We start from the raw sequence: 17013 nt of genomic DNA, 5'->3' as shown, positions 1-17013 counted from the left end.
ACCAATGTAAATTAATGCTTGTTTAACTAATTAATTATCGAGAAAAATAAGTTCAGTAATGATGTTGGTAGAGTCAGACTAAATAAAATTAAATCGACCTTTTCCTCTCCAAACGTTCATGGGCGGTGGTAGCGCTTACCATCAGATCCTTGCCGACGAAGACATTAAACAATATTATTTCTATTATAAGTACTAATTTATCTTTTAAAATCTAGAAATTGTATAATAGTAATACAAGTCAATGTATAATACATTTCACAGAAAAAGTTTTACACAATTATCATGGTAGATCCTGATGCGCCACCTCAGTTGGATGGTGAATTTTATCTACACATGATAAAATCGAACATTCCGGTAAGTTTCAGCATAAATAATGAAAAAATAAACATTTTATTTGTAGTGCTATATAGTGTATTTATTTATTTGACTATTTTTTATACCTAGCAAAGATTAACATATTTTTATATAATTTTAAGGGACTAGCTTTGAAAGCGAAGGAAAGCATAAAAACTGTTGGAATTGACTATAGAGGTAAAATATAAAATTGATTTATGATTTCTTAAATTTTTTAAACATACTAGATTTCATAGTTGTCGTGTTGATCAAATATAAGTAAATATTTATGCATTCATACCATTCTTTTTGATATGATATTGATATATTTTTAATCTATATAGGTTATAAACCACCAACGCCACCTCGCGGGACCGGCCCGCATCGCTACATGTCATTGTTATACGAACAAGCAGATGGAAATAACTTTTTGCCATCAGTGCCATCTTCACGTAGTCGCTTTGTATTAGCTAATTGGTTGAGAGGCAAGAATTTATGCGGACCTGTAGCGTCGACGCAGTTCCGAGTGCAGTACTAGATGGCGTTGTAGTAAATTGCATGTTTACGTTTTAATTGATTATGAATGTAATAAATTAATTTTATAAACATAATTCATCACATTATTAACAACAATAAAATAAAAAAAAAACAAAAAAAAAAACATTTTTGCAAATACATCAATGCTATAAAATAATTGTATGATGTGCAAGCAACAATTTTATTCCAATTTTGAGTACAATCTATAATAATATAATGAGCTATTCATAGATAATATTAAGTCCTCTGTTCTGGTGCATTGCACAATGTGATATAAGGAATAAATAACTCTGCTTACTATTTATATTTATGCAAAATTTTAGGTAAATTTAAACATAATGTGCCCCTTTAATTTTTAAGATTAGTTGGTGGCTCAGTGGCGCAGAGTATTTTGATATATATCTCAGTGGTGAGATACCAAAAAGTGAGAGTTTCGAGACCGGGCAAGATTTTTTAATTTGTCTGCACATTATTAAACATCCCCACTACTTGAAACGATGAAGGAAAACATCGTAGGAAAACCGGCATGTTGACGAATCAAAAATTTCGACGACATGTGACATCTGCCAACCAGCATTTTGCCAGTGTGGTGGATTATGGTGTGAACCTTCAATGGAGGCCCATTTACCTGTTAACCTATTTTAATAAAATATACTTAATTTTAAGAAGTTACATTAATTAGGTACCTTTTCTCAAGAAATCAAAGTTTCGCATAACTCTGACGAAGTTCGCGTGTGGAAAGCTAGTATTAAATACAAATAAACTTTCTCATTTCATTATTATTATTTTTATTTCTAAGAAATAGCTAGTTAGCAAAGCTCGAGCATCAATTTCGACACAGTCAAGTTGAAAAATAATACCTATTTAAGCGCGTAGGCTGCGCACGCGACACTCCGCGCCGCCCACGCAAACGACATTAATTTATATTTATAATATATTTACGTTTCATCCATTTTTATTTTATATTGCTACTGAATTTGTTTTCCCTTGGATATTATGTGATTATGGTAAAGGTTATAAGCAACTTATTTTGAGTATTTGAAATTTGTTTGCTACAAAAAGTACCTAAGTAGGTATATTGTCTGGCAGTAGATTATAATATAATCACATTTACAGGTTGGACTTAATTATTTATATATTATGAGAACTTTTATATGATTAACGATATAGGATAATTTTTAAAACAAAATTACAAATATGGCTATACTGAGCCTGGAGTAAATGAAAAGTAACTTATTGACTTTGTCCAAGTAGGTACCTACTTGGACAAAGTCAATAAATTCAAAGTCATTTGTAAATTGTTTTTCGCCTATTTACAATTGCTTATTTTAATAAATCTGGTTCACCTGATGATAAGTGATCGCCACCGCCCATAAACATTCGCAGAGTATAGTTTCTTTGCGAATGGGCTGCCTATTTTTAAAAGATATGGAAAAGATTGTCTAGAGGAAATAAGGACCGAAGCCGCCGTACGCAAGACATTAGCATTCTCATGCTACTATTTCACGTCGATATTCTGAGTGTGGTGCCTTCCCCGGTGCGAGCTGGCTAATATGTACCAACTCTCACATAGATAAATAATTTCTTCCCGTTCTATTTATAATTATATTATAGTCAGCTGTCCGTTGATGTAAATATGAGACATGATTTTAAATATAATTTATAAAAACAAGTTTATGAAGTAAACAAATGCAAAGGATGAGTAATATTGATAACACTGTAAATAATGTTCCGAGAAGGTGAACTTGTGAATAAGTCGGTTAACCGCAAGTTCTGCTTTAATAATTTGAGTTTTAATTAGTTTTTATCGTAAAATCGTATATTCGTAATTTGTATTTTTAGTACAAAATAAAGAGCGAATTTTTTATTTGATTTGTTTTCTTATTGAGTTTGATATCATGCAGTGATACAGGACTCTTGCTAAGTAAAAGAGTTAAGGTTTTATTCTAAGAGACAAGCCATGTTAGAGTAGGTAGATTAAAGTTCGTCGAATCGACGAAACTTTTGATTCTATGTATTGTTTTCTTCGTGCTGTTCCTATTCGAGCAGCAAGCGATAGATTGCCTTATTTAAAATGAGCATAAAAAATCCACGTCAATTGTATATTAAACAATTTGAATGCCAATTCCCTATTTAACCCAAATGATCGCATTTAAAATAATTATTTCCAACTGTGCTTTTACTACTTTTACACATAGGTATATTATATTCTTATCATAGAAGATCCAATTTTATCAAAACCTTGTCTTAAAGAACCTCTTCGAAAGCTTCCATTCAGCTCCTCGCTTCTCTTTTGAGGTATTGTATAAAAAAGTACTACTCAAAAACAAATTTCAATTAATAGCATGTGTGTTTCGAGAATGTTCTAATAACGATGTAAGTGATAAGTGACATCGGTCATCAATTATAAATTAACATAACAAGACGTTAAGGGTATATCCCGTTATGTCTAGTTTTGATAGAACGCTATCTTAGCCCGCTGGTTTCGGGAATGCGGCTGAGAAATTTTAATTATTTATGTTGTGTCTCTTGAAGGTATCTTTGAAGAAGTCGATTCTGAATTCTATTCCATACGTGTCTTTGTTCTCGTTATTGTGAAATTATTAATAAAAAGAATTATAGTTGAGGATTCTCATAAAAAATTTGAAAACATCAGCGACTTTATATTTTTATTGCTATTAAGTACCACGACCTCAAAGCACGTGCGTAAGAGCATCACGAAGTCAAATCCTCTTTCCACCTGCTAATTTCACTTTAAGTATCAATGGCCGTGTTTTCCGGCGCTGCGCACACGCCAAACCAGTTCGACAGTCAAAAGGCGACTAATTTACGGCACACTAGCTTCCTGTGATAAAAAATCTGGTTTCGGATTGACAAGACTGGAATTTGGAAATGTTAAAGGCTTAATAATGCAGATGCGATGACGTTAATTGGATGCTCAATGCGTAGTGATAGCGTATCAATGGTAGGAATGAATGAACTCGATTTTGTAATTTGTATGGTAAGGAACCAGTATGATATAAGAAAGTGTTATATCGTGCCCAATTATGAATGTGGGACTGTATTTTACGATTGCTTTGATATATTCAATGCATTTTCAGTTCCACCATGCCTTTGATTGAACTTTCACGCCAAGAATTCAGAACAATTTAAGTGAAATATTAATATACACATAGTAGATAGGCCTGTTGTTTTTATCAAAGGGATTCTAATGTATGAAATTGGCAGGTAATAGCAGATGTAGATAATGTATCGTGGGAACCCTTAAAATCTTTCAAATTACTCAAAAAATATAATAGGTATATCTAAGATGCAATCATAAAATAGGTTCAAACCCAAACATTAATCTATTCAAGTAGACTAGAAGTTCTTCTAGAAGCACTTTTAAATCGTCATAACACGGTTTTACCATTTATCACCGGTTCAGAAAGCAGTTTCTACAAAGAAGAGCCGACAAGAAACTTTTCAAATCATTTATTTATGCTTTATTGTTTTGGAAACAAATTGAGACTTAATCTAAATAACATTATCACAATCATGTCAATTTTACATTATATGTATATCATAATAATGATGCCAAAGAACTTTTCTTTATAGGTTTCCAGATAAAGACAATATAACATATATACACTATCATACAGATATATGACACGTAAATAATGCATCGCAAAAGAAGTCCCTTGAGATGCTCAGATCATATGATTAACTAAATACGCACGCAGGCAGAAAGCGACATTGTTTTATACTATGTAGTGAAGCTTGGCATATAGTACAACGAGTATAAACACGGAGGTCTATTACATTGTTATCAATAGATACGCTCTATCAGGGACAAGGGTATTAATGGGAAAACAGATAGACCTATTGACTCTTATTTGTAAACTTGTATTAAAACTTTTATGGGTTTATTAACTGCCGTTTTAACTGCTAGATATATGTAATATTCATGGTTATTTAATAAAATGATATCAATTATGAGATTGTGTGTATATATTGAGGCCTTATCATAAAACACACCCACATAGGTGATATGATCGAAAATTAAAGAAACTGTTGTGTAATAGGGAAATTTAAATATGAATTCCTGTACTAAATAGACTAATTTAAGTGATAATACATTATACACTTCTATTTAAAATCATAGGCTTTTTAATTCGACGTCTTTAAGGGTCTGAGGAGTCTAGTGCAGACATTATTATGCCTCGTTGTTATGGTTTTCACTATTATACAAGCTCTCATAATTCTATTTGTGATATTGTTTACAGACATTTCAAGTAAAAATGATTTATACTCGCGTTCTATTTCCATCCAATGTTTTTATCGCGTAGGTAAGCAAATCATTAGATCTATTTTACAAACAACACTACAAGGCGGTTCTTTTAATAGATACTGAGATAAAAATAGATCGTACACTTATATTTATGTAATTAATTAACATGAAAACTTCTTGTATAATCACTAAAATTGGATTTATTACATGTTGGAATCATGATTATTCGATATATCTATAACGACAGTTGATCTACTATATATGTAATATATACTGTCAACAGATGTCTTGTTTATTTATTCTTGAATTTTTTATTTTGTAACATATTATTATGTGAACTTTTGCTAAATATATTCGTCAAATTTCTTCTAAATCCCACACAGCTAGTTTATACCATTTCATACTAAAATACAAATCTTCATGCATCTGAATCCCGCACCAAATATTGTATCTATTCAATCGTCTAAGATAATCTGTGATTTACGTTCGCGATGGCAATCGGTGTAACGTTTCCTTCCGGCCGCCCACGCCGCGGCCCACGCGCCATTACGAGAAATACAATAACATTATGTGCTTAATGACACTCATATACTTAATAAATGAAGGAGTTAGCGACGGAGACCAAGCGGAGTTGATAAAGGCGGGACCCGCGATAAACATTATACACATGTACATATAAATACTTACATTTCCGCTGCAGTGTGGTAGGTACCTTAGCTGAATGACTTTAATGAAATATTTTTATTGTAAATTATAACAGTATTAGAGAACAAGAGCAAAATGAAAAATAGTATAGAGGCGGTGGATAACAGCTGTAAGCGATCTCTCTCTGACAATCAATAAGTATGACATTTCATCTGGTGGTTTGTTGTCTCGTCATCTTCATCCGCCCACATATTAAGTTCTTACTGCAGGGACACGAGCCTCCTATGATTGTCCTTGGCCATGATACATCATGCTGACCAAGTGCGGGTAGGCAAATGTCACATGTCGAACTTTTTGATTCTTCACCATGCCTCACGATGCTTTCCTTCACCATTTCGAGCAGCGGTGATGTGGATAGTGTGCAGATAAATTGCAAAACAAATTTGTTTCTTTCACGCTCGTCGGTACTCCAAGCCCCAACTTTTCATTTTAGGTCCTAACCTCTGAGACATCACTGTACTTCACTAGACTGTCGTGCAATTGCATGCAATACACGATTAATTATTATAGATTTGTTTAAACACTACTTTATTAATATGCTAGTGTAGTACCTCGCCTAGCAGCGGTGTTGGTTATTATTAAACGTACTGTATTATGTTTTACTTTTAAAACATTACTTTTCAATCGATACGGATAATAACTAAAACTTCAGGTATCCAGTTCCATCAATTTAAAATAGGATACATAAGCAGTAAATGCATAATATTAAGAAAGAATTTCTTGCTTTGTATTCAATAACAAATTAACATTTGGGTTGTAGCAGCCTACATCAGCCTATATACTATATAACTACATATAGTGGTGCACGCAGGATGCCTGTTTAAATTGAGGTTTTCTTCAATTTAAATTTGGATTTTTGCTACTTTATTTAGACTTTTTCTAATTCTCAAGTTTAAAACAATAAAGCTTAATTATTACGATATTTTTGTATTAAATAATTAAAATTATTGAACAAAAGTTAGAAAGATAAGCCTCATACCTTCAAAATTCGTCATTTCCTTTCAAGAAGAATTATAAATTTTGGCTGTAGGTGTATTTAAATGCCAAAAGATTTCAGTAAATCAACATACACCCACAAATTCTTGCAAACTAATTAATATTATAGGTATTATGGAGTATGAATGTAGGTGTCTGTACTTTAAATTCTGAAAATAAAATATATAACTAGGATTTGAGTAAAAACTAAAAAAAAAAATCCTTGTAAAGAATTCTAGAAGATTCTTCTTTTCATTCATATGAAATTACGACTGATTTATTACACTAAATTGTCATAAAAATAAACCTTACGAAAGCTGTTTATGCACAGGCACGCTTCATTGGTAACAAGATTCTACAAGACAACATAATAGAATGTATATTAAACTAGTGGTCCGCCCCGGCTGACCCGTGGTATGTTTTTTCCTTCACCTTCCGTGGTTAAAAAAAAGTTAATAAATTTGTCGAAATGGTCGAAACGTTCCCGAGATTTACAATTAGCAACACATTTGGCTATTTCTTATACTATGTAGTAATATTCTCTGTATTTATATAGAGCATATTATATAGAGGAAAGAAATAATTCAACCCCGCGATCCTGATCAGGATATTAAGATAAACTTATGGAGTTATTGTATTATCCTCGATCCTTGATAACTGTACTAAGTTTGAATTAAATATGTCCATTTAAAACGGGACAAAATTAAGTCTAAAGGATTCGGTTAAAAAGCTGTATATGATACATTTTTGTAAATAAACAACCGTTTGATAATCATTGAAGTAGATAAAAAAAATCTCCAATCAATAACTGGTTAAATGAACCGATTAAATAGACATTAATAATTCCCTTAATTATTGCATATTTTATTCCACGTAACTAATTTATGTATTATTACAAATTTATTAACTTCCTGACATTATCAACCATAGACACGTTTATATACAAACTGGTTAATGGTGTAACAATTTTATGGCATAGACAAATTTATAGATTATGATACGCGCGTAAAATCAAGCACAAGATTTTCAATTTGTTATCTATTTAAATAAACGTTTAGTCGTCTATAAACTAATTTATCCCTACTGATTTTATAAATGCGAAAGTCTGCCTGTCTCTTTGTCACGGCCTGTCTATTCCTACGAAGGCCGAAAATTAGTACTCACATATAATACCTATGTGGTAAAACATAGGTACTCTTTTAAGAAAATAATCCTTTTAATTTAAGTCTTTAACACTAATTACCAGCATAACATTATACAATAATCCCAATTTCTCAATCATTTATGAATGTCAATATGCCTCAATGACATTTGTCCATAATCGAGTGAAAGTTCACGCGTTCCAATTAGCAAGCGAACAAAATGCCCAAGAAGGTATATTTAATTCATAAAAGTAAAATATCAATTACAAACAATGCAGTCATCGCCAAATACAGGGCTGTGTCCCAATAACAACGTCATAGTTAAATTCGTACGAAGGCTAACTGGAGGCGTTAAGAGCCGAAGCAATTAAATAAATTGATTTCCTTTCAAATACACTTGAATATTAACTAAACCTATTTATAGATTGTCGCATTAGTTTGATCTAAACAATGTCTGTACGGATTTTCGATATTTTGCCATGATTGATTGTAAGCTTTCAACTAGCTCAGTTAATTCATGTTTCAAAACCGTTTGGTTAAATTTGAAATTTAGTTCGCTTATGTAATGATGGTGGCATTTTAGCAACTATTCGAGCCTGGTCTGCCACTCGTAGTAACAAAGGCTTGGTAACAAAAAGTAATCTTTATATATGGTACTAACTCTTCGCCCCGGCTTCGCCCGGGGTATATATATATGTACGTACCTGTGTCACGCAGTGAAATTGCAGCTTTCTAATGGTGCAAGAATTTTTTAAATCGGTCCAGTGGTTTTTGAGTAAAAATCTACAAACAAACAAAAATATAAAAGTTTCCTCTTTATAATATTAATAAAGACAAAGATGACAACTAATTTTTTTGTAGGAAACTCTTACATAACTATATTTTGACGTCCTGGTGCTTTGTGGAGAGGCATACCTGCATACCCATGTGTACCCAAGGTAAACCTTGTACATTAAAGATTTAATAACAAAATTATTCCAACTTTTCAGAGCAAATAAGACCATGTGCTGTGATTTGATGAGATTATAGAACAGGTTCTTTTTAACTATATTATGTTATTTTTAGAAGAATCGAATTATCTCCATAGATATGTGAAATTTTGATCATGGAATGACCATCAAACTTGACCATAAAACAAAAAAAAATAAATAGCGGAAACAAGTCCTTATCCTTATTATTTATAAAACAGATATTTTGCGATTTTATTTATAAGTTCCAACGCTATAAAATGTGGACGTTGGCAATTAATTAAAAGTTTATTTCTGATGATAGTCGCAAAGTCTGGTTTTCGCAGATTTGCAGAACATATAGATGATTTTAACTTGAAAGAAACCTGAGTCGTTGATCAAATTATGTCGAAAGTTCTGTCCACAATCACACATGACAAATATTGTCGACATAACGTGGATACATATACATCTACACTTTCAGGAACACAGGGTTGTTATATCATTTAACATTGTTAAATTTTATACTCATTATGATTACTAAGAACTTGTAAGTGTTAAATTTCATCTTATATTACTAATCCTACTAATATTATAAATGCGAAAGTTTGTAAGGGTGTGTGTGTTTGTTGCTCTTTCACGCAAAAACTACTGTACATACGCATTTACGCGGGTGGAACCGCGGGGCGCAGCTAGTATATAATAATGCCAATACATCGAAACAATGTTTTGTGGAAACGTGTATTTTTATGGGTGCGTTTCCTACATTAGCCCTTTACATAACTGAATTCTTTATTAAATCAACTCACTATACATATCAACACTCGACATCGACAATCAAACAGGTTCTACTCGCATATAAATTAGATTACTACTTTTGAATATCAATAGAGCTTATGAATGCACATACCAGTAGAAACTTCCCGAAAATCATGTCAGTGTGCCGATTTCATCGACACATCGCATCGGCCGTGACACTTGCGTACAAACCTACCGTCCATTGATAAAAACATTCGCCCACACGGTTTCCATTCACCTGCGCTTGCGCAACCCCCCCTCCACCCGCGCGAGCCTTCAAACCTTCCGTAATATCTGTCACCTCTAGGCCAAGCCTTATACGGCTAATGTGAAACTTCATTCATAAAACTGTTAGGTAATGCTTGTAATGTACAGACAACAAAATATTGATAAGATTGTTTTGTCAGTTTTTATTCGATTTACAAATTGTGATAACTATAGAAACTCTATAGTGTGGATGAATGATATTTTAATGATATTTTGTGTTACCGTACTGGGATGTTTGAATAGTTTATTTTGCATGTATTTCTGCTGTGATTTAAACCGTGTAAATAAACACCTCGCTCTAGACTTCCGTTGTGGACTGTACTTTAGATCTATGTGCCAACTTCAGATTGCAATGCTTTATGGTTGTTTCTAAATTCAATTTTAGTATCAGTGTGAATGACATTTCAACACATGACATAATCAGTTCTTTAATTTGCGATACCTACTATAAATTTCCAATGAAGACATTTGCGATTTTTGGAATTATTTAATTACAGTTATGAGTGTAAGAGACACATGGAAAATTACGCTGGAAAGTTACGTTCCTTGTAGTGTATTATCTATTTATGTGTAATTGTCATTGAATACCAAGTTCAGAGTTATACCAAAAATTTTAATTTACACAGTCACCAGACTAGACTACGTTATTATTTTATAATGATAAAGAATGATGAAAGGTTATTCTTGAGTATATTTGCATATTATACCATTGCAAAGGTTAAACTTTGGTTAAAAAGAAATAAAAAAAACAGTACATTCAACCACTAACCGGGTGATAAAAAAATAAATTCACGAATGTGTAATTAAATGAGCTATCATTAGACAAGTCAACGAAATAGATGTTTTTCAACAAGTTATTGAGTAAAATAGTAGATACACGAATTTAGTCAAAAAACCACACTCAAACACAAAATTTTGTAGTCCTCACGATCAGAAACTCAAGAATGTCACAAATATACACTTTTATTTTTCACAAACAAAAGCAAATAGTTCTAGAAACTCCTATAAACTAAAGAAAAGCAATAAACAGTTTATCGATGTGTATTAAAATATAATCGTGCATAAAGTTATAAACAGATTCGATATCACTTTACGCGCAGGAATATCGGGAGAAGTCGTATTAATTGATGCGTAATTTAATCTATTTTATTGTGCCATGAAATAGCCACAATAAACATGTGGTAATAATAATCGTAATAAATACATCTTTTGCTGGGATTACACGTCGTTTCAAGTACTAAAAACTATTACGGGAGTGGAAAAATAAATATACGTTTTATTATCTTTAAATTATTCCCAAGTTCTATAGTTGTATTATATTTATTCTGTCTAGATTGTGTTTGATTATTTTATGTTGATGTGACGGAATAAGCGTTTAATGAATTTTTCCGAAGCTAAAGAGAATCGGGACTCTATCCCGTACTAAGACCTCGCTGTAAGTTGCTTGTCCGTCAAAACTGTCACCTGGTTGTAAGTATCTTGTATATAATACAAAAAAAATCTAAGGTGAACAAAAGTTATCATAGTTATATATATATATATATTTACCTTGTTTATACGGAACGATTAGTGTCGCGAGTCTGACTCATCCTTGACCGATTTTATTAATGTAAGTTTTTTATGTCTATATAGAATAAGCTTGTTTGTGAATAAAGCTTTTGATCTATTTATTAATTTATTGATATTTATTACATAGCGTAGACAGATATATAAATAATGCAAACATAAACTTATTCAAGTTTCTCCGTGTACCATATGCGACCGACATTTATTACACTTCAACAAAAATTGTACAGATAAGGAAACTTGAAAAATATATTAATAACAAGATGAAAAAGAAAAAAGTATTTTTTAATTTTATCTTTGTCTACCCTAGACATACACTTTTAGTGACGAGCGACATTGGTGACCGTGCTGGCCGTGAATATTGACCATAATGATTGACCTTGATCACTAACCATAATGGCTATTTCACCCCAAAAGCTCACTTTATATATGAATAATTGTGGATAGCATATATATAAATAACACATATGTGTTTATCATATATTTATAGACATTTTGTATAATAAATGAACTCTTTTATAAATTATTATAATCCGTATAAAATGACGCGTCCTTTTTTAATGAATTCCACAAAACGGTAATAGGTGCAGAATATTTAAAATGCAAACATGTCAAGGATGAGCCTGAGGTCAAAGTGTAATTCTTAAATAAGTGATACGTAGTTATTTAGTATACGAGAATAAAACTATTGTCACAGATCATTAAATAGTTACTGCGATGCTATTTGAAGTCAAAACATGTGTTTATGAAAATATTATATTATAAGTTCACTTAAATGTTTGTAAGTAACCGACTCATTTAGACTCGATTTTTACCCACTTTAAACGGACGAATTTAATTCAAACTTAACTGGGATCTCTACACTTATCAAGAATCGGTGACAATACAATAATTTCACGAGTTTATCTTATTATCCTTATTCATTATGATCATCGCCACGATTGAATTTCTTTTTGTATACTCGCTATATAAGGGCAAGTGAGATAATTAGGTTGTATCTATAATTAAAGCTTTTTTAACTAATTTTTTATTTTAAACACGTGCATATCGTGTATTGCTGAAAACATTTCTAATGAGTATTATATAGCTTATGGGGTAAGCTATTGAATGCTAAAAGTTTTAATTATCAGTAGCTACAAATGATACAATGGATGAGTAACATTGGAGACTTATGTCTTATCCATAAAACACATGGAAACCGTTGCACGATTCAAACACCACATTATTCACATTAGTTAGCAAAAACTTAATGGTTTGTAAAGAGGTTAATGCTCATGATGACACCTCTACGGACATCGTTCACGATCTAACATTACTATTACGTTTATACTCTGTAATAAGCTAGGTAAGTACTAGGTTTGCAGTTGGAGGTTTTGCGGACACCTATTTATTTGCGATTGTGGGAAACGTTATTTGTGCAAGGCATTTTTGTCGTATGTATTTCTTTATTTTTAAACGGTGTATCCGATGTTATGACTTAGATGAAATTACATAATCATAAATTACCAGAACATCAATCCATATGTATATTCAACCGACGTCCCAAAAGGAAAGAAGGTTCTCAATTCGAATGATTTTTTTTGATTTGTTATTAGATATCTTACTTATATAGGTTTTCAACCGATTGACTTGATTCGTGTTTAATAGGATATTAATGTAGTATGCACCATTTTAGAATTTTCAGAACGTCCCAGAGACGTTCGTGACTTTATTTATAAAAAAATAATTATCGTGTGTCAAGGTATGCTATGATGTGGGCCACAATAAAATTTAAGTTCAGATCTGCCCACTAGAATTGGTTACTAACTAACTTGAATTTATTGTTTATTCTGTTGTATAGAAGTTTTTAAGTGGGGTTTGGGACTTCCTTGTCTTTTATCTCTATTTGGACCATATTTGCACCGATAATGAAGCAAGGAGCTATTGCCATTACTAGACCAAGGAGGCGGTCAAATTAATAGCCGCACGATAATAAATCCCAATACAAAGCTTATTGAATGGCACTATTCATAATAATTAATTGCCAAAGAAAACCTTCAATCAAGACCTGTAATACATCAGTGTCTCCAAACGAACTGGTAAATAGGTTAGCCGACGCCGGGTGAACGGACCTAAACCAGTTTATAATTAAGAACACATTTAAATTCATTAAAAATCGTTAAAACCGAGACGAAAGCCGGCGACACCAGTTTACTCATGCAAGTACTTATTATTATCTGGATTAAAGGCCCAGTCGAAACCCAACTGCAATAGATGAATAGTTTTTAATTATTTCACTCTCGAACGCTTGTATATTGAGAATCAAATAAATTTTCCTATTCCGCTGGAGCCAGCGTGGGCTCCAAGCGAATGGACTGAGTGAAGTTGAGAAATTATGTTATTATTATACTAATTTTATAAAGTTCGCCGTTAGTTATACAATCATTTATCTTTGAATTTTGTTTTTCTTATTTATTTTCTGCGATCAAGTGAAATCTGTGTATTAAAAACATATATCCTCATGTTTTGTTGTTTTAGGTAAAGGTTATTAATTGTCATAAGAGGAATTTTGCAATACAAATATTTTATGATTAGTGCATGAATACAAATCTTTGAACGTCTGTTCCTATCTATAGACGTTTCTAAAGTGTTGAGATGACTCCAAAATGAAGATACTATCAATAAATAATGAATTGTTTGAACATTGTGTCGTCATAAAGTACTCCATCCATAAATAAATAAATAAACACAGGAAAATCGCACGTGTATAACAACCCTAATCCAAAATGCATAAACGTGTATTAAGCGCTATTAAGATACAGTTCTAGAAAGCCTAACGCGAAACATTGCTAAATGTTACCATTTAAACATATTTTATTTTTATTGATAACCACTTTCGAAACGTTATCTCATTTTCGTTATTGCTAAAACTATAACATTATTATAAATAGCTTTAGATTTACTTAATAACACACAAGTTGTCATAAAATATTCATAGCGCGTAATAAACGCAATTTGTGCGCATCATAAGAATAACTAATCTGAAATAGCTGTACGGTAAGATGAGTTTGGCTAAAATTACTCAGCTTCTCTAATAACTACTAACAAAATACTAATCTTTCAAAAATATTACTAGTAAGATATAAGAGAAGTATTAGTATTTGACTGTAATATTATAATTGAATATACTTAACTGGAGCACTATATGAAAGTGTATATTATATACTAGCTTTTGCCCGCGGCTTCACACGCATTAATTCAGAATAGTTTAATAGATGTTATTATACATATAAAACTTCCTCTTGAATAAATCATCTATTAAAAAAAAACCCACCAAAACCGTTACGTAGCTTTAAAGATTTAAACATACAAAGGGACATAGGGACACAGAAAGCGACTTTGTTTTATACTATGTAGTGATAATATAATGATATATCAAGACAAAGAGCGAAAGTACATCTATACAAGTATGTACATGCAAGTCCCGTCTTTCCGTGTTATGATATTAGGTTAAAAATCCTAACACATAATATTTCTTACCTGTTGTTTATACTGTAACGTAAAATTTATTAAATGAATTATGAATTGGTTATATAACAAACTAATCCTATGTGGGAGTCGAGCAACTTTCGGCATGAGTTGGGTCACCTCGCACCGGGAAAGAAACAATTCCCCATAGAATATCAGTTTCAAATATCAACATGTGAAGATATTATGTGATCGCATTATGAGTAGGAGAGTCGGAGGATAGTTTCCTTTTAATCATTGTTCACTCTCTCTCCAACATAAAAAAGAACTCACATAAAGAAGATAAATAAACTGTTTTAAAATTAATAAAGAGGGAAATGAACAATACTGATATTGATAGAAAGAAGTAAAGTAGTAGGTGTAGAATTAAATAAAAACTTCCCTCTTGCCTTACCAAGGTACTTTACTGCGGACATTCATAATTAAAAACTGAATGAAAACCATATTACAATTCGGTTCGTCCATTATCGTAAAACGGTTTGTTTATTGGCTGTGCAATCTTGTCACAATTCACTTACCGTCGTGTCATCACAAATGTCAAGGCGAGGTTTTGTTCTCCGCTTAACCTATATGATGTAACGCTCGTGTTTAATGGAAAAATATCCTATTATTGCTTTTGGATGATCTTTGCTAATGTTTACCCAATTATCATCTATTCTAGGCGTTATCTCAGCACCAAAAATGTCTCGTGACTCATCGTGTATTCAACTACTTTAAGATGTAAGATAATGTAGTATGATAAATGATAATTTTTATAGTTGTCACGGTCGAAATGAGAGTATAATATTAACATAACATTTAGCAGCCATATCATTCTATGATCCTTTTAACTCTAGGTCACTTTGCAATTCATTAGAGTTAATGCATTCAAAATCTCAGACTAGTAAAAAATATGTAGTCATGCAGACGCTCATGCGAAATGATCCTTAGAAATAAACCGTGGCATTAGCCTTTCATTTAAAATTTCACGTTAAACGCAAATTACGTAGGCTTACCTTTGTTAATGCCCACTTATGACTTAATTAAGCGACTGCTGTAAGCCCTTATTTTACGAAATACTACCGTTGAAATAATGAGATTTTCGTTTCGATTGCTCGTGTTATTGTGCTTGTTCCAATAAATATTTATGGGCCTTTAGCAACCAGATGATTAAATAATTATGGATGTTAAATTCTTCTTAATAGGCATATACGTAATGTGTCTGTGAAATAACCTTATTCCATAAACTTTACCAGTTCTAATGGATATTTTATTATTCTGGAATATAGTCATAAAGAAAGCAAGAAAAATAACATAAAAATAGAATGGAAAATAAAGAAAGAAAGCTGCAGAACATGGAGCCAGATGTATCTTCTGTTAATTATTTTTATAGATATTTAGTGGAAAAAATAGTGTTAGTTTAACTTGAATGTGGGTAGAAGCTAAGGTTCTTCTTTAGCTGATCAGACAACTTTTTGTCTAGACTCTCTCTCGCCACCATTACATACCATAATATGCCATCAAAAACAGTTTTGTTATATACACAAATATTCTGCTTAAAATAATACAGAATCTGGGATCATATCAAGAATAAATTCGATAACAATCCTCTTTAAAACAGAGACACATCTTAAAGTTTCAATCCTGATCATAAAGAATACTTTGTACCCAAATAACAAAACTATAATAGAGGTGGCGCAGTTGGAAATAAGCCTCACTTCTCATTCATTAAAATAATAATATAAAGGCAGGAAGTGAGCGGTAACGATGCCAACGAAACAATACGATTGGCAAATAATATAAGCGTGTGCGGGGGCGGCTGTTGATTCACTCTTGCGCATCTTAACAAACCCTTGAGTCGATTGGATGAATGAATTTGGAGATCAAATTTGAGATTGGTGTAGCGTACATTGTAATAATAGAAATACTATTATTTGTCTTGGATGCAGATTTGTTTGCTTGAATGTTTGGTGTTTAATGTCATGTT

At 31.9% G+C, this 17013-nt stretch overlaps 1 protein-coding gene across 1 annotated transcript; it reads left to right on the top strand.

Annotated features, from left to right (window-relative positions):
- Positions 1–61: 61 nt before the first annotated feature.
- On the top strand, positions 62–871 carry LOC119834091 (phosphatidylethanolamine-binding protein 4-like). The gene is made up of 4 exons (XM_038358376.1): positions 62–67; positions 262–354; positions 477–531; positions 678–871. The coding sequence occupies exons 1-4, from the start codon at positions 62–64 to the stop codon at positions 869–871; spliced, it is 348 nt and encodes a 115-aa protein (XP_038214304.1).
- The last annotated feature ends 16142 nt before the right edge of the window (positions 872–17013 follow it).

This window comes from Zerene cesonia, chromosome 18 (genome assembly GCF_012273895.1).
Source record: "Zerene cesonia ecotype Mississippi chromosome 18, Zerene_cesonia_1.1, whole genome shotgun sequence".
Lineage (NCBI taxonomy): Eukaryota > Metazoa > Arthropoda > Insecta > Lepidoptera > Pieridae > Zerene > Zerene cesonia.
Note: the sequence above shows the minus strand (reverse complement) of the source record. Positions and strands in the feature narration are given on the sequence as shown.